This window comes from Podarcis erhardii, assembly GCF_964252035.2.
Source record: "Podarcis erhardii genome assembly, chromosome: 17".
In the NCBI taxonomy this organism is placed as follows: domain Eukaryota; kingdom Metazoa; phylum Chordata; class Lepidosauria; order Squamata; family Lacertidae; genus Podarcis; species Podarcis erhardii.
In genome coordinates this window covers 29,766,068-29,792,458 of record NC_138515.1, presented here as the reverse complement: position 1 = coordinate 29,792,458, position 26,391 = coordinate 29,766,068, and the positions used below count along the sequence as shown (strand labels likewise).

The window sequence follows — 26,391 nt, the reverse complement described above, 5'->3', positions numbered from 1 at the left end:
TCACCAGGTGAGCCTTCCAGGGGCCACCAATGGACCACTAAACTCAAGCCTCTTCATACCTGGAGCTGGTCCTGCACTTCACCAAAGCACCACCTTTCTCAGCCAACCAATTGCCCCCTCTTTCTGCCAATTCTGAGGCTTACGGTTGCATCCTCATACCCTGCCCATTGAGGTCTGTTGTACAGTTGCTGTCTCCATCACTTTTGCTGCTTCCTCTGTCACAAACACCTGACCCAACTCTCATGGCTTTGTGACATCAACAGTAATATAGCCAATACCCACCCTCTGCTCAGAAAACTCTGCTTCCCTAGCAACCAGCACACTTAAGGCATGGGAGGAAAAGAGATTAGGGTGCAGATTGGTGTAGTGATGGCTGATGTCACAAAGACATTGCTTTTACCGTAACTCTCACATGGCCACAGAAACTGTCCATAGCCGAAAAGGTCTGAAGGAAACTGTGGAATGAAATAATAACCTAATATGAGGGTGCAGAAGCAAAAGTCCCAGGAAACACTAATGGGAGACAAGGGGGGAAATCGGGTCATCTTTATGGGAATTTCCCTATATTCTTTGCCACCATTTAGAATCATAGAATCATAGAGTTGGAAGAGACCACAAGGGCCATCGAGTCCAACCCCCTGCCAAGCAGGAAACACCATCAGAGCACTCCTGACATATGGTTGTCAAGCCTCTGCTTAAAGACCTCCAAAGAAGGAGACTCCACCACACTCCTTGGCAGCAAATTCCACTGTCAAACAGCTCTTACTGTCAGGAAGTTCTTCCTAATGTTTAGGTGGAATCTTCTTTCTTGTAGTTTGGAACCATTGCTCCGTGTCCGCTTCTCTGGAGCAGCAGAAAACAACCTTTCTCCCTCCTCTATGTGACACCCTTTTATATATTTGAACATGGCTATCATATCACCCCTTAACCTCCTCTTCTCCAGGCTAAACATGCCCAGCTCCCTTAGCCGTTCCTCATAAGGCATCGTTTCCAGGCCTTTGACGTTCCAGTTTGTCAGTGTCCTTCTTGAACTGTGGTGCCCAGAACTGGACACAGTACTCCAGGTGAGGTCTGACCAGAGCAGAATTTGACAGGCATTTCACTGGCCCAGGATAGCTATGCATGCTTGCAATATTTCTACATCCTGAGCTTTCTAAAGGTCTCTTCAACATGATGCGGTGTGAGTGAAAACAAAAGAAAGTTGCTTAAAATGGCAATTTTCAGTCTATGTATAGTTACTATAAATGTATATGTTAACTTGTAATCTTTTGTAGTTCTTTGAAATAGCAAAAAGTTGTGCCCTCATGTATGACAACCCTCCATGTTTCTGGAATGGACATTTAAAAGACATGTGGCGAGGACTGGGGTCCTCTTCTTAATGTTCCCCAAAGTCTGTGGCCAAGTACCTCACACCTTCATTGGTTTGGCATCTGGTTTTTATCTATCCAATGGACAAGTTACTTACATGAAAAAACATTGTGGCTCTTTAGCAATAGTATGGGGAGTACAGTACTTTTTAGCAACACGAGCAGTTTTCATTATCTTTGACTCCATTTTCAAAACAAAATAATCACTACTGAGTTCCCCGTGGTTTTTTTGATATTTTTTCTGCCTTCAAGGACTGCTTTTGGCAAGAAATGGGGGTGCTGCCTCTGTGTATGGCTCTTTCCAGCAGGATCATACCCTTGTGCATGTTTCATTCATCTTCATATTTGCCAAGTGTTTTTCTGCACAGCTGTAACTCAGCTACTGTGCCTGTAATTCCTAAAGTTTATGCTGGCACACACAGATTTATTTTAGAAATGTTTATCGATGTCCATTGCCAAAGCATCTGTGAGTTTTGCAGAGAATTACAAAATAAAGTGAGCTTACAGTTTGCATAAAGCTGCCTCAGCCATCAGTTCCTTGTTAAATAATAGTTAACACAGTTGGTCAAGTAAAAAAAAAAAAAAAGAGGGGTTGCAGATTCACCACCATGTGGAAAAAATATGTCTTTGGGAATTAAATTTGTTAAATGACTCTTCACAGGGAGCCAAAATTATACTCATCATAGTGAGTACCATATTTTTCCATGTATAACACGCCCCCATGTATAATACACCCCCTGTTTTTGAGGACTCCAAATTAAGAAAATGGGAAGTTGTCAAGAGCTGTAGAGTTGTTAAGCTTTTTTGGGGGGGGGTTGCCCACAGTTGTTGAGCTTTTTGGGGGGGAGATGCCAGAAATCGCTCACTCAACTGACAACACAAGCAACACAAAAATGGCCAATCGCCCTCCTAATTGCTGCAGGGACAGCCAATCAACAACAGCCCTTGCCGTAGCCAACAATCAACTGCCCAATACCTGCTGACAATCTCCTGCTCGTGCAACCAATCACCACTTCCCCCTCACCACTATCCGTGTATACGATGACCCCAATTTTAAACATCATTTTTAAAGGAAAAAACCTCATCTTATACATGGAAAAATACAGTACGTGGACAGCCTCTGCTAAGCACTGTATGTCCCTGAGGTCAAAGCAACTGAGAACAGAGGAATCCTAGAATTGTTTTGGTTGTGTCGTCTTGCTGGAATTGCCAGATACCTTCAAGCTCAGAGTCAAAGTAAGTCTCTGCCCTTCCTCCCGTTCAGAGACGTGGGACAGGGAATAGGCTGGGTGATATATTGTTATATCACCCAAAACCAGTTTGAAGTCCATATCATATCAGTTTCATTGTGGCATACACCAGTGGGAATAGCGATGCTCCAGAGAAGCAGGTGACGCTGTGGTCTAAACCACTGAGCTTCTTAGGTTTGCCGATCAGAAGGTTGGCGGTTCGAATCCCTGCAACAGGGTGAGATCCCGTTGCTCTGTCCCAGCTCCTGCCAACCTAGCAATTCAAAAGCATGCCACTGTAAGTAGATAAATAGGTACTGCTGCAGCGGGAAGGTAAAATGCGTTTCCGTGCGCTCTGGTTTCTGTCACAGTGTTCCATTGCGCCAGAAGGGGTTTAGTCATGCTGGCCACATGACCCAGAAAGCTGTCTGTGGACAAACGCCACCTCCCTTGGCCTGAAAGTGAGATGAGCGTTGCAACCCCGGCCTTTGACTGGACTTAACCATCGAGGGGTCCTTTACCTTAGTGATGCTCTGATAGCCTAACTTACAGGGTGACTGAAAGGATTGCCTGAGAAAATATACTTTGGCTTTTTGGAAAAGTGCTCTATAAAATAACAATATTGAAGCATAACATATTTTTGTTAGGAAACTTTGGCTATCCTGTCTTGGCAACCAAAGCTGGCTCTTACTTGGGCATTGTATAACTAGTTACAGATAGGTAGCCGTGTTGGTCTGCCATAGTCAAAGCAAAATAAAAAAATTCCTTCCAGTAGCACCTTAAAGACCAACTAAGTTAGTTCTTGGTATGAGCTTTCGGTATCTGAAGAAGTGTGCATGCACACGAAAGCTCATACCAAGAACTAACTTAGTTGGTCTTTAAGGTCCTACTGGAAGGAATTTTTTTATTTTGCATTGTATAACTAGTTATTCCAGCCATGTTCAGAAACCACTTCGTTATCATTTAGCATTTTTTGGCAGAAGATGAAGAATCTGCATTGCCCTGTGAAAGATCTGAGCTTGTCAGGCCCCCAGGCCCTCTCTTCCTATTTCACATCTGTAGATAGGTAGTTCGGCATACTCAGGTGGCAAGTGAAGCAGATCTCTAAAGCATAGGGCAGCGTCATCCATTAAACTGGCACAGCTGCCACGCAGACTGAACTGCCGTTTCTCCCCATGAGCTATGTATCGTTCCCTCCATGCCTTGCATTGCTTTGTGTTTGTCAAAATATGGATTCGCATCAGGACAGAAAGTGTGACAGGTTCTTCCCCACCCCTGCAAATGGCCGCCTTTAACCATCTGGAAAACCAAACGGCCTTGGTATTGTGGGTGACAAATGGTCCAAATAATGAGGGCTTAGAAACCAGGAAATCTGAGAGCGCTGTGTTTTGGTGGGCTCCTGGGTTTGTTTTGCCCTTTGCAATTTGTGTTAAGCCTTTTCCTTTGTATTCTTGTCAAAGGCACCAGTCTGGATTCGTGTTAAAACGAGTGGAGATCTGGGCAGCAGACAATTCCAAATATTCCCAAAGTAGTTGTTCTTCCTTTCCTTTGACAACTTACTGATTTTTATTTTTGGCAGGGATGCTAGAGATGGTTCAAGTTGCCTTGTGGCCTAAGGATGGGAATTGGCATTGTGAGGCTCCTTGGACTAACTGTGCAAGCCTCGGAGCATTCTCCAGACACAGGGCCATGCACCATCAGCCCCTATGATTGACAAGTCAATTTGAAGCCTCTGGATTGATGAGGCTGGTATAAATGATAGGGGTTCGGCTTCTGTCCTCACCAGTCAACAGAGCAGTGCTATCTACACTTTAGTCTCCTATTTCTAGCAGCTTTTCTTGGGGGCCCTTTTAGTCTGCAAGCCCAATATGCCGGGCTTCCCTGTAGGGGTAGGCTCACATCCTTCCTTAAAAGGTAAAGGTACCCCTGACCATTAGGTCCAGTCATGGACGGCTCTGGGGTTCGTACTCATCTCGCTCTATAGGCCAAGGGAGCCGGCGTTTGTCCACAGACAACTTTCGGGTCATGTGGCCAGCCTGAAAATATTCATCCCGAAGCTACTTCAACCCGAGGTATGACTGTTGTATTTCTTTCTCAGTTTGAATCTTTGCACATAAATCTGCACATGGAATCTTTTATCTTCTATCCTTCTCCCTTGGAAATCTGCCAGTGGCTCTCCTCCTCTGTGCTGCACAGCGATCTGTATAACCATCTTGTGACAGTCTTAAGAACCAGGAAAAAAGAGTTGGTGGGTGCTGAAACTGCTCCTCTGAAATTCAGAGAAATGTTCCTGGAAGGGGCAGAGCACCTGTGCACTGTGATTGCCCAATCCAGATGTGCCTAGATTTTTCAGGGGTGCAGGTAGTAGTGCAATGCTTTGCCTCTAAGTTGTCTGTCTGCTCAAGTGCAAATGCAGTCCTTAGCTCCCACCATTAAGAAGCGTTTCATGTGAAATTTATAGTGCCTTCCTTACCAGAAATGCTGAGGCAAGTAATTCTTACTGGATCTCTAACCTGCATTTGTGAATTCTTTATCGACTCAAAACTTGATAGGGAAGTTATTGGTGGTTTCAGCTTCATTTTTCCTTCCCACTTTTTTTAAAAAAGAATTAAAACCTGCACTGCTTTTGCCTTCAGGAGCGTTTTCCATGTCAGCCAGAACAAATTGGGTTTGTTTGATACCAACCTGAAAAAGGAAAAAAACCAAAAATCAGTGAATGCATACACATAGAAAGGATTTGCATCAGGGGAAAATATCTAGTGGCAAAAAGATGATGCTTGGTTATTGAAAGCGTAGATGTGTTTTTGGCACTGTGGGCCAGAAATGTGGATTGTATGTGAAGCCTTCTGTGTAATGAACTGTCCTAATCCACCTGCTATCCGGTAATTAATCATGATAGGATTATACCCCAACTAATCCTGGTGATTAGGAGAGCAACTGTATGTGAAGGTAAACTTAATCTAGTTGCTAGGCTTGAGAATTCTAAGTGCCTAGTTTTGCAACAGAAGCAGGCCAAAAGTGGGCATATGGCTAGCAGGGGCCTACAAGCCACAGAGCCAGTAAAACCTGTGGGATATCTTCGCAACAATGACCCACCATCTGTCTGCAGCCCAAGCTACTCAGCAATGTTTGTTTTCAGGAACTCACTCAGAGAACTCAAGCAGGAAGGGTGTTGCTGCAGAGAGATGGGACATGTTTAAAGGACTGTAATCACTGAAAAGTGTTTGTATCCATTTGTAGTTATGACACTGTGTAGTTGTCAGCCCAGATACTGGATTTACCCAAGATAAGCTCTGATACTCCAGCAGTGATTTTTTTTTTAAAGATTTTTTTTTCATAGAAAATGACAGTTTGGATTTCTCCGAAGTGTCTTCATAAACTCAGGATTATTGGTTCTGACCCTTGCTCCAGATTGCAACAGATGGTCCTTGTTTCCGCTGCTGCATGGCCTCAGGCCTTTGCCAAAAGCAAGCTTGGACCATTTCAGCCCTGATAGATACCATTTACCCACCTTTGTGAGCAACCGCAGTTAATAATAATAATTTATTGTTTATACCCCGCCCACCTGGCTGGGTTTCCCCAGCCACTCTGGGGGAAAAAGCAGGCTAATGAAAATGGTTAGGAAAACTTAACTGCCTGGTACAGTGGTACCTCGGGTTAAGAACTTAATTCGTTCTGGAGGTCTGTTCTTAACCTGAAACTGTTCTTACACTGAAGCACCACTTTAGCTAATGTTGCCGCCATGCCGCCAGAGCACGATTTCTGTTCTCATCCTGAAGCAAAGTTCTTAACCTGATGCACTATTTCTGGGTTAGCGGAGTCTGTAACCTGAAGCGTATGTAACCTGAAGCGTATGTAACCCGAGGTACCACTGTATAATACTTACATATTTAGGTGTATGGAGTGTTAGGGGAGGGGTTGTACCTCCTGATGAGGGACATGTCATGGTCCTTCAGGGGTAGTTTGTCCACCTTTGGTCCCCACTGAGCACTCAGCTCTCACCTGTGGCTCCTAGAAGCTGTCAGCATCTGACAGCAGACACACCCTGGAAGCAGCTCCAACCTGCCAGCTAAACCAGGTGAGGATAGCCAATGGGGCTCAAACCCTCAGGGAGTTAGTGACGTCTCCTGCATGTGAAGCCAGGTTTCAGCGGATTGACCGGATGAGACCAATAGTTGGTCCAACATTCAAGGAGGCAGTTTCTGTACACGCTGTAGAAGGAAGTGAGGGGCAGATGGGGCTTGTCAACCTGGGAAGGTAGCCCATCTAAGAGAAGGAAGACACTGGTCCTAAACCTCCTCTGCCTTGTGAGATATCTGTGGGAGAAAACGGTAAGGAATAAACCCTACACACATCCAGGGAGGAGTCCCTAAGATGGTTGGGTGGTGCCTTGTACCACTTCTGGCAACTCCTGCAGCCAAGCTGGTGCCAAACGTATTGCTCTGCTTTTCTTTTGAGGGTCAAGAGGAGGGTCTTGTTGCCTGGACAGCCCAGGACCTCAGTCTTGCACCCCAGGGAGCTCACTTCAGTTCTGTCGACAAAGTGGTTTGACTTCACCCCTGCTCCATTGTCTCTTGAGACAAACAGATGCCAACAATGGCAAATTTAGGTTCACAATACATTTTGCAAAAAAGTGCAAAACATTACACCATGACAGCACTGTAAAATGTAGCTTAGCTCCAGCCATGTAGGATTAGGTTCCATTCTACCAACTGCAAGTGAAAAAGCACACTGTGTTTATGCTTGCGTTAAGGTAACGGAAAAGGAAAAATCTCTGCAGGAACTCGACATTTGAGGGTTGCTGCCAAGTGTTGCAGCCTGGTGTTTTGTGGTTATGGAAATGTGCAGGAAAGGTGATAGCTGCTGTAAAACAAAACACAACAGTAACTGGCTGAATTTTTTTATGTTTTCAGGCCAATTAGATTACCTTAAATGCTTTGAGCTTTATCTTGGAAAATAGCTGGCAAAGATCCTTCAGTCTAGGAATTAATTTGTTGCAGAAGTAGCAAACCAAGGAACAAGGAATGGGAATGTCTAGCCTGCCTTGTGCACTAGAGTTCTTGCAAAGTGAGATTTGGCACCTTTGGAATTCTGTGCAAAGGCACACATGGCATTTAGATTCTTGCTGCAGAATCGCCCATAGCATGGACCAGCCTTGTATATAGCAACTTGCCTGGTGGCTGCAAGTGACGGTGGAGGGATGAATCCGCCATCCTTTCCTCTGTGGCCAGTGTGGAAACCAAGCAAGCTGGTGGAAGAGGGATGGGGAGACCTGTCCCTCCTCTGCCAATCTCTGTCAACAGCATGGAATTTCAGGCCAACTTCTGTTTGCCATTTTTGTGGGCTTATTTACAGGCTGCCATGAAGCTGGATTTCCAACTTAGATACAGCCACAGATAAAATTTGTTGTTGTTTAGCCCAGTGTTTCCCAACCTTGGGCCTCCAGATGTTTTTGGCCTACAACTCCCATCATCCCTAGCTAGCAAGACCAGTGGTCAGGGATGATGGGAATTGTAGTTCAAAAACAGCTGGAGGCCCAAGGTTGGGAAACACTGGTCGTTTAGTCGTGTCCGACTCTTCGTGACCCCATGGACCAGAGCACGCCAGGCACTTCTGTCTTCCACTGCGTCCCGCAGTTTGGTCAAACTCATGCTGGTAGCTTCGAGAACACTATCCAACCACCTCGTCCTCTGTCGTCCCCTTCTCCTTGTGCCCTCCAACTTTCCCAACATCAGGGTCTTTTCCAGGGAGTCTTCTCTTCTCATGAGGTGGCCAAAGTATTGGAGTCTCAGCTTCACGATCTGTCCTTCCAGTGAGCACTCAGGGCTGATTTCCTTAAGAACCTTTGTTGGCAAGGTGATGTCTCTACTTTTTAAGATGCTGTCTAGGTTTGTCATTGCTTTTCTCCCAAGAAGCAGGTGTCTTTTAATTTCGTGGCTGCTGTCACCATCTGCAGTGATCATGGAGCCCAAGAAAGTAAAATCTCTCACTGCCTCCATTTCTTCCCCTTCTATTTGCCAGGAGGTGATGGGACCAGTGGCCATGATCTTCGTTTTTTTTTGATGTTGAGCTTCAAACCATATTTTGCGCTCTCCTCTTTCACCCTCAATAAAAGGTTCTTTAATTCCTCCTCAAAGCCATAGATAAAATTAGATATTCCTATATAAGGAACAGGAAGTGACAGTACTCTTAGATAAAGCTTTGGCTACTTTCACATTCTATATTAATCCAAGTGGCTGCAGATCCCCTTCCTCCAAATACTCCTATATTTATTACTTGATCACTGCACAGTCAAATTATCACTCTTATTTGTGGACAGGCCCATGCCAGTCAAAGCAGAGCAGGGAGAATTTGCATATCCTTCTGAGAAACACTGCTTTCCAAATAGACTTACTTTGTCCATTCCGAAGCAGGTCTCCCATTGATGATTACACACAAGAAACATTACCATGTGTGAATGATTGGAAGGGAGAAGAAGCATGGATTTGGCAGTAACCAGATAATTACCCAATCATCACCAGTTATTCTTAAATGTATTCTCCTAGCCTTCAGATATGAATAGTGCTTCTCATTATCTTAAACGACTTGGGGTGCCCCCCGAGGCAATATAGATAAATAAATGCTGCGCTGCACTTGGGTCTAGCGCTGTTTCCTTCTTACTGGCATTATCCAATGCATTCCATGTTTTTTTGGCAAGCATCTTAATGTTTTTTTTTTCTTTCCGTTGTCAGGTGGGAATGTGATTTGGCTTACAGAGAAATTGAGCTGGGATCAATTCTTCCATTAAATGTTCATGTTCTGAGCTGGCACACCCCGGCTATCTAGCGATACGGAAATTATCTCATTTTTTAAGCTGACATTTACATCAAGTTATATTGCTGTGCTCATCTGAAGACAGCTACTGGGTGCTGACTTCCTTACTCGCCCCTGCTGATCTCTGCTATGCACAACCTGTTCAATAAAGGTAAAGGTACCCCTGCCCGTACGGGCCAGTCGTGACCGACTCTAGGGTTGTGCGCTCATCTCACTTAAGAGGCCGGGGGCCAGTGCCGTCCGAACTCACTTCCGGGTCACGTGGCCAGTGTGACAAAGCTGCTCTGGTGAGCCAGCACCAGTGCCACGCATGGAAACGCCGTTTACCTTCCCACTATAAAGCGGTACCTATTTTTAACTTGCACTTAGGGGGGCTTTTGAACTGCTAGGTGGGCAGGAGCTGGGACCGAAAGACGGGAGCTCACCCCGCCGCGGGGATTTGAACCGCCGACCTTACGATCAGCAACTCCTAAGCACTGAGGTTTTACCCACAGCGCCACCCGCGTCCCTAACCTGTTCAATACAGTGGGTTAAATATAGTTTATTATCTCTTTAAAGTGGGCTAGTTCATGTTACCTTCCTGGTGGAAGAACATGCGTAAACAAGAACCCACCCTCCATAACGGAAAGGTCTTCTGTCCTTTCTCAGACAGAAGTGTCTAACCAAATTTATGGTGTATGTATTATTGCCTCATCCTGTTTGGCATGTCTACAGGAGACCCGTGCAATGTACTGATACATTGGCTGAAACCGATTCAAAGTTAAAACCGTGAGAGTGATTTCAGAATTTCTGATCAGGCAATGTACAGTCATACCTCATGTTACGTCTGTTTCATGTTACGTTCTTTCAGGTTACATCCTGCGGCGACCCGGAAGTACTGGAAAGGGTTACTTCCGGTTTCGCTGCTTGCGCATGCGCAGAAGCGCAAAATGACGTCATGTGCATGCGCAGAAGCGGCAAATTGCAACCCACACGTGCGCAGACACACCGCTGTGGGTTGCGTTATTTTCATGTTGCGAACAGGCCTCTGGAACGGATCCCGTTCGCAACCAGAGGTACCGCTGTATCGCAAATCTTGAGCCTTGTTCGAGACATCAACATGCCCATCAGTCAGGCTGTCTGATGCTTGCCCAATCTCTCCCTTTGCAGTCCAGCCACCGGCCTCAGGAGTGGGACTTGCTTGCCTGCCAGCCTGTGCCTTCACTTCTTTCCCTGGCTGCGTGAGTGCTGGCAGGCTGCCTCCTCCCTCCATTCCTCCTCGTGCCGTGTAGGACAGTGGTTCCCAATAGCCGCTGTTTGCCTGGTGAGACTATTGCAGTTTGTGGGAGGCCTACGGCTCTGCAGTACCGTGCAGCGTCCCAGCTGATGTGCTCCGCCCTGGGGCAGCGCTGCCTGCCTGGCATCACTAGGAAGAGGCAGAAGCTGCGCGCGATGACGCTAACCGTGGCCGGCAACTGCCTTCTTCCTCCCCCCCAACATCATAATACAGTGGTACCTCTGGATGCAAACGGGATCCGTTCTAGAGCCCCATTCGCATCCTAAAGCGAACGCGACCTGCATCTGCGTGGGTGACGATTCACCCCTTCTGCGCATGCGCATGATGTCATTTTGAGCGTCTGCGCATGCACGAGTGCGAAACCCAGAAGTAACACATTCCATTACTTCCGGGTTGCCACAGAGCGCAACCCGAAAACGCTCAAGCTGAAGCAACTTCAACCCGAGGTATGACTGTATACCGCCATATCACAAAGTTTAGGCAATATATTGCGATATATTGCGATGTTGGAAAGCAGATAGCACCTAGCCCCTAGTCTGTAGCTGCCTCCCTTCCTCACCAGTGCTGATTCCTTCCCGTTTGCTTTGGTTGACAGCAGCAGGAAAAAGAGTGTTTACCCACTTGTTCAAGAGAAAGTGACCACTACCAGGGCATATGGGGAGAAGTAGTGGACTGGGGACGGGGATGAGCAGCAGTGGGAGCAGTATGTGGTAACAACAGGGCGTCGGACCCCTTCAGCACAGAACTAATGCAGCCATGTGGGTGGCACTGTGGTCTAAACCACTGAGCCCCTTGGGTTTGCCAATCAGAAGGTCGGCGGTTCAAATCCCCACGATGGGGTGAGCTCCCGTTGCTCTGTCCCAGCTCCTGCCAACCTAACAGTTTGAAAGCACGTCAAAGTGCAAGTAGATAAATAAATAAGTAGATAAATAGGTACCACTGTGGCGAAAAGGTAAACGGTGTTTCTGTGTGCTCTGGATTTGTCACAGCGTCCCATTGTGCCAGAGGTGGTTTAGTCATGCTGGCCACATGACCCTGAAAACTGTCTGTGGACAAACTCCGGCTCCCTCGGCCTGAAAGCGAGATGAGCGCTGCAACCCCATAGTCGCCTTTGATTGGACTTAACCATCCAGGGGTCCTTTACCTTTACCTTAATGCATGTGCTCCCTCATTAAGAAGCTAACTTGCAGATTTGCTCTCTGTGAAGTGAATAGTACTGACCCTGTGCTGCACCCTTTCTGAAGTACATACTATGAATTTAGCAGCAACCAGAAAAAATTAGGCACTCTAGAAACTTGTAAGTGTAAGTCTCTTAGCCTCTGGGTTTTTTTCTCCCCACGTCTATTTTGGGTGAAAACTTCGCACTTTGAGCAAGACTTCCTGCGTATTTCAGCTTAATATATTGCTGTTTTAAGTATTTAAAAACTGCTAAAACGTCTCAAGGGAAAGATGGCAGGACTGGAACTAGAATTGTGAAATAGATTCATTGCAAGCCCCCGAAATTATAATAGGTGTTAATGTTATTTAAAAGGAAACAAGGTATTTTATTTATTTATTTAAAACTTCCAAAGGGTTGGAACCGGCTTGATCTAGGGATGGCAATTTCGTCTGGCTTCACCAAATTTGGATCGAGCAGTAGTTTAAAAGTGTGCCTGCATATTCTCTCTCTCTCTCTCTCTCTCTCTCTCTTTCCCCAGCCTTGTCTAACCTAGAACTCTCTCAGTGTGGTTGCCCCCTGCAACTCCCATTAGCCCCAGGTATTGTGGCCAATGGGCAGGGATGGAGGGAGATGCAATTATGGGATATCTGTTGACTAGGGTCACGAGCTGTTGCTGGACTACAACTCCCATCATCCCTAGTGTCAGGGAACTGCCATCAGCTCAGAGGCGGGAGGTGGAAGGGCAGTTGTGTTATAGGGAACCTCCGAAGATCTTGTGAAGCGGTTCCTCCTCTGGCAAGGAGGAAAGCCCTGCCTCCAGTGGGGAGGGGGTGCAGGGACCAGGAGAGGCTAGGGCGAGCCTCAACACAGATCCTGAGCAAAGCGGAGGGGAGCAAAGTACCCCTTTGCCAGAGCCCACTCTGCGCAGTGGGTTTCGGCGTAGAAGGATGGGGCTCACACAACTGTTATGCTGGGGGAGGTACAAGGACCGGCCACTCCCAGATTCTGCTAGTGACTGAGCCAGACATGAACTTGTGACGCTCTTCACTACAAATAAAGGTAAAGGTAAAGGGACCCCTGACCATTAGGTCCAGTCGTGGCCGACTCTGGGGTTGCGGCGCTCATCTCGCTTTATTGGCCGAGGGAGCCGGCGTACAGCTTCCAGGTCATGTGGCCAGCATGACTAAGCCACTTCTGGCGAACCAGAGCAGCGCACGGAAATGCCGTTTACCTTCCCGCCAGAGTGGTACCTATTTATCTACTTGCACTTTGACGTGCTTTCGAACTGCTAGGTTGGCAGGAGCAGGGACTGAGCAACGGGAGCTCACCCCGTCACGGGGATTCGAACCGCCGACCTTCTGATCGACAAGTCCTAGGCTCTGTGGTTTAACCCACAGCACCACCCGCGTTCACTGTAAATAGTTTGCACTAAAAAAAAGCTTGGAAAAGACAGGTCTGAGTCTTGCCTGTTTGCTCTCGAGCAACCTCACCACCACCTGACACCTAGGTAGCACACCTGTGGTCAGGGATGATGGGAGTTGTAGTCCAAAAACAGCTCGTGACCCAGGTTTGGGAAACCCTGATCTAGTCCAACCCCCCTGTGATGGGGGAATCTTTTGCCCAACGTGGGGCTCGAACCTCCAAAGTGCTTCTGTCTTGCTCACCATGGGAAGAGAACCCAGCATGCTTGAGGCTTTCCTGAAGAGGACGGACCCTTTCCCCAGTGCTTTCCTGTGGCACAGCACAAAGTCACCCAGCTTTGTTGTTCCCTGGGGAAGTGTTGCCATAGCCAAAGGCATGTTACGGAAGTCGATTAAAAAGCAGTCTGAAGTGCCCCAATTTGTGGCAGCTGGGTAGAATTTTTGTTTTTTTGAGGCCCATGCTAAACAAAAACTTCCACAAAAGTTGCTCTTTGCCAGATCAGTGCCACCACAGAAATCTCTCCCCTGCCACAAAAAAACCCCTCTGAGTTTTTACGTACATGTGATGGGTTTTCATGTTTGTAAAAGTTTCTAACTGGATGCAGAGCGGCTCAGTTTCACACCTGAGCAAGGGAACTTTTTAGAAGGGCAATAAACCTCCAGCTAAAACCTCTTAGCAATTGTATATCTGCTTCCCGGCACATTTTCTTGCAGAGGGCTACTCTTTCGCTCTTCAGTCTTCCTTTACTAGGAACCCAAATGCCTCGTTATTGACTACAAAACAATTAGGCATTGATTTCCTCTTTTCGCTCTGTCTCCCCATCCCACCCGCCTTCCCTCTTGTGTTTTCACAGGAGTGTAAAGAAACCTTGACGAGACGGATTCTCTCCCCCCCACGTTTTTTAGAAAAAGTGTTGTGAATTTCAAGTGTGCAATCAAATTCATTAACATGCCTTTTGCACTGATGGGGATGTTTATAACCAGTGGGACCCTTATGTACACTATGAACATATGAAAAGAGCTGCTGGAGCAAACCAGAGATTCATCTCGCACAGCATCCTTTCTCCCACTATTGCAAAAACAGATGTCTCTGGGAGTCCCCCAAGTAGAACACGAAAGGCAGTAGTAGTCTTCAGTCCAGGGTGGATTTGATTTTAAATCAGACAGATTTAAATCATTAGTCAGTAAGACTTGATTTAAATCGTTTTTTTCACAGAAAGACTCATTCTTGCTGGTATCATATTCATATTTACAACCAGATGAAGGTTTTGTTTTTTGGAATAATAAATTTTCAGAGGTGCACTATATTAAAATAAAAATATTTTTTTTTACAATTTATTTAACTAAAACAGTAACATTATTGCACATGTATCCATGTTTGTTAACTGATGTGGTTAAACATATATATACACACACACACATATATATGCATATACAAATATACATATACTTATATATATACACATACACACACATAAAAACTTAGACTGAGTTTTAACACACATGAAAAACTTAAACGAGCAAAGGGAGCTCATCCCATCACGGGGATTCGAACCACTGACCTTCTGATCAGCAAGTCCTAGGCTCTGTGGTTTAACCCACAGCACCACCCGCGTCCCATATTAAACCATAGTTTAGCATTATGTCTGAACTCTGCCTCTGTAGCAGTGGCCAGACTGTGAAACACTGTGGCTTATGGATTCCTTTTGCCCTGTATTTTACGGTTTTCTGCTGCCAAGACTTTTTGTTGTTCAGGCAAGCATTTGATTTGCCTTCTGTCTGACGGTTTTCAGCCTCCTGGGTATATTGTTCTCTCTCTGCTGTGGTTTAGTTTTAAGCAAATTTCAATTATATATCCATATATCTATCTTGCACTGCTTTTATTATATTGCAAAACATCTTAAGCATTCAGTTGGAACAGAAAGATGGGATATAATTCCTGTAAACACTCAAACAGACGAGAAGAAGAACCCTGAATATTCAGAAGTTGCCTTTACGCATTACTTGAGCATCCAAGTGAGATCTGGACACCACTGGGCTAGGGGGACATGACAGAGGTTTATAAAAGAATGCAAAGTGGAGAGAGGGAATTTCACCCCCAAGACCTGCGGTCATCGACTGAAACTGAATGAAAGAGCAACCTACCTCCTCACATAGCACATGATTAATGCATGGGATTTGCTGTTACAGGATGTAGTGACAGTAGCTTAGATGGCTTTTAAGAAGGACTAGACAAATTCATTGGGGTGGGGGAACCTATTAGTGGTATCCTCCACTCATGATGGCTTTATGCAATACCTGAGGTTTCAGAGGCAGGATGTTAGGAAACAAGATAAGGAGAAGACCAGGGAGGATAAAAATCAATGATTTTTTTTTAAAAAAAAAAATCAAAATGATTATATTTTTTAAAATTTAAATTGGATTTTTAAAATAAAATACTTTTGGTGGAAAAATCTTTCTAAAGATAGTTTTCTATTTAAGTTACATTATAGCTCACCCCATCACGGGGATTCAGACCGCCGACCTTCTGATCGGCAAGTCCTAGGCTCTGTGGTTTAACCCACAGCACCACCCGTGTCCCCCTGACCCCTTTAGGATTTTACAAACCTTCACTTTGAACTGACCTTGGATACAGATGGGTAGCGATTGAATATCAAAAGTGACTGGCCAGCCGTTTCTAGACAACAGTCTAGTGACAGTAGCATTTTAGTTTCTGGAGCATTTACATTTCTGAATTCCAGGTGCTAGGGATAAAATGTTTCTCAGGGACATCTGGTCACCTGTTGTTGGCGATAAGTGCTGGACCAGAAGGGCCTTTTTGGTCTCGCTTCAGATCTAGGATGTTACTTCAGGAGGGGGGGGGGTAAAATAAAAATGCAGTGTTGAAGCTCAGCCACACACAAAACAAAACAAAACAAACCCTGAAATACTCTAAACTTAAAAAAAGACCCTGTCAGCAGGGATAAAAGAAACCATGTGTCAGCACAGGCCAGCTGCTTTATCTAGGCTAAAAAATGCCAAATTGTAATTTAAACTGAAATAGCATCATGGGCAGCTGGAGGCTCTTTTGACAGCCCACGAGTTGTATATCTAATCTTAATTAGAATTTAGGGATGTGTCTGCTTTTGAAATAAACCAGGTTACCCTGTTTGTCCAGGTACCGGATTAGCTGATTTTTCTGCAGCGCTCTGTGTTTACGAGAGCTGTTTCAGATATCGATTTTGGAATTTATGACGGATAGTTTTTCAGAACCACCTATCACCCCGGCCGTCTAATCGTTCCTCTAGTTAGAGATAGACTGTGTATACAGTATTTGCAGCATAGATCTGGGTGGGCTTTGTTGCTTTGCTGGGCTTGGAAACCTTGCTAATTTGTGAGTCTGAAGAAGAGATCCGGTTGCATGGATCTATGATTCCCACAAATCGCAAGGCCTCTAATTGATTTTGTGCTAGGGCTGGGACTCCACCGGTCAATTGACCAGTCAAATACTGTCAATTGACTGGTCAATTGGCAGCTTATTACTTGACCACAGTCAGATATGATCAAATATTCCATGAAAACAAAATATGCCCTCTGGTAGGTTGTGTTAATTGCTTGATGGTATCATCTGGTAGCAGAGGCAGGTTTGAAAGCTTTATCTCCCCGTCCCCTATGCCATGGGATTATTTGTATGTATATCACGTATATGTGCATGTTTTCTTCCTTCCTTTCCAAGCACAAACATTTTTTTAGGAGCAGGCACCACCCATCCCTTCACTATCACCATCCCCGGCAACAGATTCTGTGGTTTATAGTTGCTATTAATTTTGCTTAATTTCATTTTAAAGCAAACTTTGTAACTGCTTAGGCTCGCTCTGGGATTCTAGGATTAAAGCCAAGAAGAGTTGCTCGCTGTCTTCAACATCATTTGCATAACATTTATATTTGCAGTAACATTGTGAGCTGTAAGCAGTAATTGACTTACAACCATTTTTAATTTAATTGATTCATAACAAGAGTTATCTGAGGTGGAATGTAAACCTGCAGTTTTGGCAGTTGCGCTTCTGTGCTGTGCTGTAGTCAGGTGAACAATTTCTTTTCCTGAGAACGAACTTGAAAGTACTGCTTCTGCCACTTTGCAGCAGAAACGTTGGCTGTATACAGCACTGATTGGCTAGCATCTGTGACCACCAAACCCTCTGCCCAGATCCAAAGAGAATAGCCTTGCTACTTTTTTAAAAAAAAAATATGAAACAGTGGAAGAAAAATTCCTTCAAGCAATATTCGTTAAAAAAAACACAAACATTTTAAAGGCGGACAATCTGCATTGAAGCATGCTTGGATAGGTGAGATAGATGCTGAAATAAATAGCATTGGAATCACTGATGACTATCAGTGCACTTTAAGCAGAAAGGGGCCTTGCTTTCTCCATAGGGGTGCATGGAGAGCAGTGCACATAAGTAAAAGGTAAAGTTAAAGGACCCCTGGATGGTTAAGTCCAGTCAAAGGCGACTATGGGGTTCCGGCGTTCATCTCGCTATCAGGCCAAAGGAGATGGTGTTTGTCCACAGACAGCTTTCCGGGTCATGTGGCCAACATGACTAAACCGCTTCTGGTGCAACGGGACACCGTGATGGAATCCAGCGTGCACGGAAACACCGTTTACCTTCCCGCCGCGGTGGTACCTATTCATCTACTTGCACTGGCGTGCTTTCAAACTGCTAGGTTGGCATGAGCTGGGACACAGCAACGGGAGCTCACCCTGTTGTGGGGATTCGAACCGCCGACCTTCTGATCAGCAAGCCCAAGAGGCTCAGTGGTTTAAACCACAGCACCACCCGTATCCATGTAGAGCACATACAGCCCCCAGTACAAACCACCGTCCCTTCTCTAGTGGCCTCTGCTATGACTCAAGTGGGCCATTCAAGCCTTGTGGAGACCCTGCATGCATGACCCTCACGCATCACAACTCTGCCACTGCTCCAGCCCCCTAGCAAAGAGGTCAAATAAGTTCCCAGAGCATACGTTTTTTGTTAATTGCGAGTCTGTAACTCTGCCCATCGGGTTTTCCACTTAAAAGTCTTCCCTTCACTTGCTACAGGTGATGAGACTTTTCAACCTTGACTTAAAGGTAAAGGGACCCCTGACCATTAGGTTCAGTCGTGGCCAACTCTGGAGTTGCGGTGCTCATCTCGCTTTATTGGCCGAGGGAGCTGGTGTACAGCTTTTGGGTCATGTGGCCAGCATGACTAAGCCACTTCTGGTGAACCCGAGCAGCGCACGGAAACACCGTTTACCTGCCCGCCAGAGTGGTACCTATTTATCTACTTGCACTTTGACATGCTTTTGAACTGCTAGGTTGGCAGGAGCAGGGACCGAGCAACGGGAGCTCACCCCGTTGCAGGGATTCGAACCGCCGACCTTCTGATCGGCGAGTCCTAGGCTCTGTGGTTTAACCCACAGCGCCACCCGCGTCCCTCAACCTTGACTTAAGCCCTAACAAAAACCCATCCGGTAAGAGTTTCTAATAGCGAAAACGTTTGGGGTTTTTTATATATATACAAATGTTTCCTTTCCTATAGAATGCATCTCTACCCCTGTGCCTTGTGCTGTGTTCAGTCTGGAATACGTTACGGATGCACTTAAACAAAACCAGCGTTTGACATTACTCTGTTTGACAGGTTTTTATATGTTTAATTTACTCCCTTGTGTTTTGGGGGGGGCCAAATGGGAAAGGCGAAATATCAAATAAAAATACATTATCCACCTTAGGCTCTCTCTCTCTCTCTCTCCCCACCACTGCCCCCAACACCCCTCCCCCAGGCTGCCTCCGCTGCCAAATCTCATGTCATTTTAGTGCGGTTATTTTTTCAAAAGAGGCAACTATTACAGCGTCAGCCCCCATATCGGGGGGAACAGCGGGGCGCCCAAGATACGTATCTATCAGCAGCTGACAAGTCATCATCAGGGAAGTAAATGGATGATGTTTCAGCTGCAGGGCTTTTGGAGATAAAACCTGCCCTTGTTACGAGGAGAAATTACTCCTGCCTGATGCACACTGTTGTCTTTGAGCTAAGCACCCCCAGCCTCTGACACTGCTCTGACAGGGCTGCTGATTACAGCCTGGCCCCACATTAGACAGAAGGTATGGAGCAATTCTCTCTCTCTCTCTCTCTCTCTCTCTCTCTCTCTCTCTCTCACCATTAGAGCTGCAATAACAAGCCACTCATTACAGTTATTTGGGGAGGGGTGGGAGACCCCTCCCCCCCTCCTTCCATTCTGCACATGTCATTTTTAGCCATTTACATTTAATGAAGCCCTTGAATGCAACCATAAATTGCGCCTCAAATGATGGACAGAGTTGGCTTACACTTGAGTGGTCCAAAATAACCACCCCAAAAAACTGAAGATGAAGCAATAATTACTCTGGGATTGTCATCCCCTAACAATAGGGAGGAGTTGGCAGGGGCTCTTTAAGTACATAAGGGTGTTTGAAACCGTCTTGCTTGATCAGACAAAGGTCTCATCTAGAACAGCTGTAGCCATGCCTTGATTTTTTTGTCCCTCTGCTCTGCATTGCGATTTGTCATCTTACTAGGGGAAAGGGGCGTGCTTTCAGAACTGGGTTTCCCAAGTCAGTGTTCTCCAAACTTTCTCTCTCTCTCTCTCTCTGGAAAGCCCGTTTCATATTTGCTGAGGAACCTCTGAACACCTACAACAGAATCTCTGTGCATCACAGAAGACTCTCAGACATATTGTGTGCCAGTTCATGGGGAACATTGGCTAGGCCTGTTTAGCACCGGCTGTCACCACGTGTGACTTGAGGAGGCCCCCAGAATGGACCCAGAGCTCTTCTAGAGCTGTGCATTGCATGAGGCACACCGTCAAGGAATTTGTTAGACATTACTGATATTCTAACTAGGGAATCCCAGATAATTTTCCAAGGAACCCTACCTGGAGCACCTTTTGAAAACCACGGTCCTAGGTTAACTTCTGAAAAGTCTTGAAAGACAGCTCATAGGAATAGTCAGCTGTATAGACCGTTGAATTGAACACTTACTACCTAGATTGTTGTTTAGTCGTTTAGTCGTGTCCGACTCTTCATGACCCCATGGACCAGAGCATGCCAGGCACTCCTGTCTTCCACTGCCTCCCGCAGTTTGGTCAAACTCATGCTGGTAGCTTTGAGAACATTGTCCAACCACCTCATCCTCTGTCGTCCCCTTCTCCTTGTGCCCTCCATCTTTCCCAACATCAGGGTCTTTTCCAGGGAGTCTTCTCTTCTCATGAGGTGGCCAAAGTATTGGAGCCTCACCTTCACGATCTGTCCTTCCAGTGAGCACTCAGGGCTGATTTCCTTCAGAATGGATAGGTTTGATCTTGCAGTCCATGGGACTCTCAAGAGTCTCCTCCAGCACCATAATTCAAAAGCATCAATTCTTTGGCGATCAGTCTTCTTTATGGTCCAGATTTCACTTCCATACATCACTACTGGGAAAACCATAGCTTTTACTATACGGACCTTTGTTGGACTAGACTAGGTAGACTAGACTACCTACCTAGACTAGACTTAGCTGAATTGGAGCATATCAATTTATGAATGGATTTAAAATTAAATGGCTTTTCTGTGATAATGCTTCAAAATAAATGCAGAACAAAGCTTAATCTAACCCATTGGCTGGTAAAAATGTTCCTGCCTTTCGCTGATGAATGCAGCCAACATGCTCAGATAGTTCCTGCTTTAATTGGTTGCATTACTGGCAACTTGCGCATGACCAGCACACATGCTAACGCTGACACTCACGCTGGTTTTAGCACTGACAGGGGGTGGGGCAGGGGTGGACCGAACCGGAAGGTTCCCACTGATGCACGTAGTGGTTAGTAATGGAACCCCAGCATGAGCAAGGATTCCCATGTATTTTGCTTTCCCCACTTTTTGTAGGGAGGTGTCACGTGCTAAAACCGAAACATGTTTGAAAACACCACTGCTCTGACAAACCTTCAGAATCAAGCTCCAGAATCAAAATTCTTAGGCGTCTGCTTCAACTACATCTGGTATTTTTCCAGCTCTGTGTGTTTGTCTGTGTGTCTCAGTAATGGATGTGTCAGAGAGTAGACACATAGCACATGATCCTGGTACAGAGTTCTGCAAATTCTTGAGTGCAAAGTGCTGGATTATGCTTAAGTAAACATTTGAAATATGCTACAGAGTTGTGTGTCGTGACTTCCCTAACTAGACCTGCAAGGTGTGCACTGTTCCAAATAAGTAGTACTGGTTGTGTGTAGCGTACAAAATGTATTGACATTTAACCGGCCATCTAAGTTGACCCTGCAATGCAATCTTAACCGTGTCTATTCAGCAGTCAGTTGTATTGAATTGATTGGGGCTTATTCCCAGGTAAGTGGGGTTAGCCTTAAAGTGCAATCCTATTCCCACTGCTCTGAGAGTAAATCCCGTTGAACCTAGGTAGGACTTCCTTCTGAACAAACTTGCATTGGATTGTTCTACTGAAATAAGTACAAATGTTTTGAAAGAGAAGAGGGGACCCTGTAAGGTAGTTTACAAAGTCCTATAGCAATGAACTGAAATATAGGGAAAAAATACATGTTGAAACAGCAGAGTTTTGTGGCTCCTTGAGACAAACGAACTCATTGTGGTGTAAACTTTCATGGTATAAGCTGTCTGTCTCTCACACACTCACACCCAGCCCCAGTAAAATACAATAAATGCAGTAAACCTAAACTTGAGTTAGCACTTTTCAATGAGTGAGATCTGATTTGATTAAGCAAAGATAAAAATAGGACAGGAAATAAAGCCAGGAAAAGAAATATCAGCCAAATGCAAGCTGGAATGAAAACATTTTTCCTTCTCGGCAGTAGTCTTAAGAGCACCGTTGCCTTGTGTCAATTGGCAAAGCATTCTGAAATTTAGGGGCTGCAATTTTAAGGTGCTTGTTCTTAGTCAATGCAACTCCAAGCTGATCCCTCCCTCCCAAAGTATATACATTGGGGACTGATCTCCTGCTGTACACGCGGATATGCGGGCAATGTGAACAGATAAAATGGGGAAATAACTTTCCCTGCAACGGCTTGCCGGTATCCCGTTGTGCAGCAGCAGATTTCAGAGGGGACACTATATTTCCCTTGCTCTCAGCCTCTGTCTCTGTGTCTCCGACATAGGACCGAAGGGGTATGTGTGTAGAGTTATTGCTTCTGCCGTGAACATATATTATCTAGCACCGATTTGCTTATTTCATGCATGGCTGTAAGCTGGTCCAAACATGTCAGATGTGCAAGGACCTGAGGGGCCTTGCAAGGCCATAGCATGACTAAGTAGATGTGAATGAAGATCCTGAGTAAGAACAGTGTACAGTGGTACCTCAGGTTAAGTACTTAATTCATTCCGGAGGTCCGTTCTGAACCTGAAACTGTTCTTAACCTGAAGCACCACTTTAGCTAATGGGGCCTCCCGCTGCCACCGCACGATTTCTGTTCTCATCCTGAAGCAAAGTTCTTAACCTGAGGTACTATTTCTGGGTTAGCAGAGTCTGTAACCTGAAGCGTATGTAACCTGAAGTGTATGTAACCCGAGGTACCACTGTAAATACCGTTCCTTACTTAACCAGGCCTTTCTTTTACAGAGTTTCTTAGAAGAAAATGGGTACCAGTATCCTGGAGGTTAGCCCTCGTGATTTTAGAGCTGTGGAAATTGGCAATGTGTCCAGTGATTGGGAAATTTCTCTGGTTAAGAGTGTCCTTATTTTATTTCTTTCCAGGTCCTAATAGCCGATGACTACTCAGACCCATTTGATGCCAAAAGCGAGGGCAGCAAGACAGGCAAGGGAGAAAACACTGGCTACATGGAACCGTATGAAGCCCAGAGGATCATGACGGGTAAGGATGTATATAGAGTGGCATATGCCGTGTTATGGGTGTGACGTTTCAACCATAGTGCTGCTTTTCCACTCTTGGTCATTTCACTGAGGCTTACCTGAGAGCGGCACTCAGGCTGACCTCACTATTTATGTATAGAATTGCCGAGCCTTGCTGACGTAAGCCAGCAGACTTCTTTAACCAGTGCTTTTGGCTTCCCCGCATGTACTTCCCTCCCTTTCCCAGAACTGGATGATGGTCCACAGGCTCAAAACGCCATTTGCAGTCTGTCTGCTTGCCATTTCAAGGCTCAGTCCAGGATTGAAACCTGCCAGAAACCTGCAATTGGCACTGGGTTCCTTCTTTATCTTTGTAGAGGCAATAAATAGTCACACACACATTCTTCATGTGTGGCATTGCATGCATAGTGTATGTGTTTTCCTCTAAAGGAAGTAAGCAGCCTTGATTTAGAGGAATAATATCCTAATGTGGAATATGGCACTCAGTAGATTCCTTGAGGTTCTTGAGAGGTTGTTTGGCTTGGCTGAAGTTGCATTAGGGTTTGTTTGTGGCACATTGATCCCATGGCAATGAGCTTGAAACAAGCAAACAGCCTACTGATTTTCCATGGTGGTTTGCTTTGGATCCTTGAATTTAATTTCAGATGAGAACACTTACTGTTTAATGTATTGTGCACGCTGAGAAGGTTTCTATAGCAGGGTTTTGTTTCAAACTGCTTGCAGTAAATTACACAAATGGGCCTCTTTATTAAATGAGATTTAGAGCCTCTAGGACTTCTGTAGATTTCCATAACTTCCAAATAAACCTGTTCAGCATTGGAGTGCTAGTTTCATGTAAGGAAAAACCTGTCTCCAGGTTCAAGGAAAATAACAGTTTCAGATGGATTCATTGTTAATCTGAAACGTTTTGATGTGTCTCTCATTGGTGCCTTGGTTTTCTTCCTTACAAACGTATTTATTTTTATGTATTTATTTTGTTGTTATTATTGTTATTTATTCTGATTATTTTTACCGTGTAATTGTTTAATGGATACACTCGTCGAGGCTTTTAAAAAAGATGGCATGAATAGATTCTTGATGTTTGTCTTAATTCAGCATTTCTCATTCAGTACAGATAATAACGCTTAATGGATTGAACTTCTGTTTCTTCATGAATGCTAATTTCTTTCTCTGAATAGGAGTTCCATAGTAAACAGAATATAGGGAAAAGCACAGGAATTGCCTTGCTAATTATGATGCACATTAGCAGCCATGTCAGACAAAACAACAGATGTAAATGTATCGCCATTTTATGAGGTTTGAGTAAATTGGCTACACAGCCAATCTATTTTCAAGGTTCTGCAAGTCTTCAATGTATAGGCATAACGCTGTCTAGGAAACTCAAAGGATATCCAGCAATACGATGAATGATTGCAGTTTCCACTCTGATTACAAAGATGAAACATTTATATATTCCTCAAAGGGTAGATATGCATGATGGAGAACTTGTAATGTCACAAAGCTTACATACAATTCTGTAGTCAGTAAGGGGACTGTTGCCCCTGAAAGATATTCTGTGGCAAGTCTCTGCTGTATTATCAAGAAAAGGGCCATTCTACACGAGGTGGCTCCTCAGAGAGGTCGGAGCTCTCTCCCCAGTGGCTAACTACATATTATAGGGAATGTGGGTGGCACAGTGGTCTAAAGCACTGAGCCTCTTGGGCTTGCCAATCAGAAGGTCGGCAGTTCGAATCCTGGTGACGGGGTGAGCTCCCATTGCTCTGTCCCAGCTCCTGCCAACCTAGCAGTTCGAAAGCACACCAGTTCCAGTAGATAAACAGGTACCACTGTGGCAGGAAGGTAAACAGTGTTTCCATGTGCTCTGGCTTCTGTCACAGTGTCCCATTGTGCCAGAAGCGGTTTAGTCATGATGGCCACATGACACGGAAAGCTGCCTGGGGACAAACGCCAGCTCCCTCGGCCTGAAAGCGAGATGAGCACCACAACTCCATAGTCGCCTTTGAACCTTCCAGGGGTTCTTTACCTTTAGCTTACCTATTACATATTATAGGCAAATGTGTTTAAGAGAGCCACAACCCAGAGATTTTTTTAACCTGGAGCTCACCGGAGCTCAGCTGTGGCGCCTCTCAGGTGGGCACCATTGCCATTCTTAGAGAACAAGGGAGAAGTTCCGTGGTGAGCTCATTTTTCTAGAAAAATAGCACCTCCCCAACCCTTTTTAAAGGGAAAAGAAAATCTGCTTCATGGGGAGGAAATTGGGTGAGAAGTAGTGGTATGATTACCTCTTTCCCTGCCTGCCATTTCTCTGTTCCTGATAGACTCCCATGCATACTTCCCTCCCCCCCTGCCTGTGTGGTTCATGTTGCTTAAGTGTATATATGTGTATGTGGGAAAGACAGAGACAGAGCATGCTGCTGAGAGCTTTGAGATGAAACAGGACATAAATTGAACACATAGGTAGTTGACTGCTCAGGTGGCCTGAGCTTCTGGTTCATGTCTGTGCTGTGGCACAATAATCTGTTCTCTCTTGTGCGCACACACATGGCTGCTGTAGAAACATGCACACAATCCCATTCTAAGTCCACCAGGTCAGGGTCTGGTCCGGAACCATAACACTTTCCTCCTGAGTTAACTTTAGTGTCACTAATTGGGGCCTTGACTCTCTATATGAATCTGCCACATAAGAATAAGAAATATCCACTTGCAGTTTTTTTTTAAAAAAAAAACAGAAATACATATTTTCTTACTCAGCTTTACATGCAAACCCTGTAATTAAATTAAAACTGTTGCGTGTGCATGCAACAAACTAATATTTTGAGACTACTATCCTAAAAAACCTTGTAGATTTTTATCCATTGAAATGTTAGAAATGAACGTTTGGATGAATAAGACTTTTTTTTTGTCACTTGAAGCAATACTCTGCATATTTAAGCAAGTACAAAAGCAGTGTATAAAAGAGAGAAATTAATGTTAATGTCTCTATTGATTTCTGTAGAACTAGATAGCCTGCTGTTTAATTATGTCACAGCGGCACTTAGGCAATAGCCTTGATAAGATTATTTAATGGGTTGAACAGCAGGGCAGAACAATAAAACTGATTTTTTCATTTGTCTTATTATGGCCGGCTAATCTTTGGTTAAGGCTGCGCAAAATTCTCCTTGGGCCCTAGGCCTCTAAATGTGTTCAGCAATCTTATTCTTGCTAAATTTATGCCCTTTACTTTATTCCAGATTTGCTTTTAGTTTTTCCCTCGG

General features: G+C 45.0%; 1 protein-coding gene across 1 annotated transcript in view; it reads left to right on the top strand.

Annotated features, from left to right (window-relative positions):
* SHB (SH2 domain containing adaptor protein B) overlaps positions 1 to 26,391 on the top strand; it is a 160,252-nt gene that overhangs the window by 39,176 nt on the left and 94,685 nt on the right. Inside the window, exon 2 of the mRNA XM_081845300.1 lies at positions 23,021 to 23,138. Coding sequence (XP_081701426.1) covers positions 23,021 to 23,138 — 118 coding nt within the window. The remainder of the gene's footprint in view (positions 1 to 23,020; positions 23,139 to 26,391) is intronic.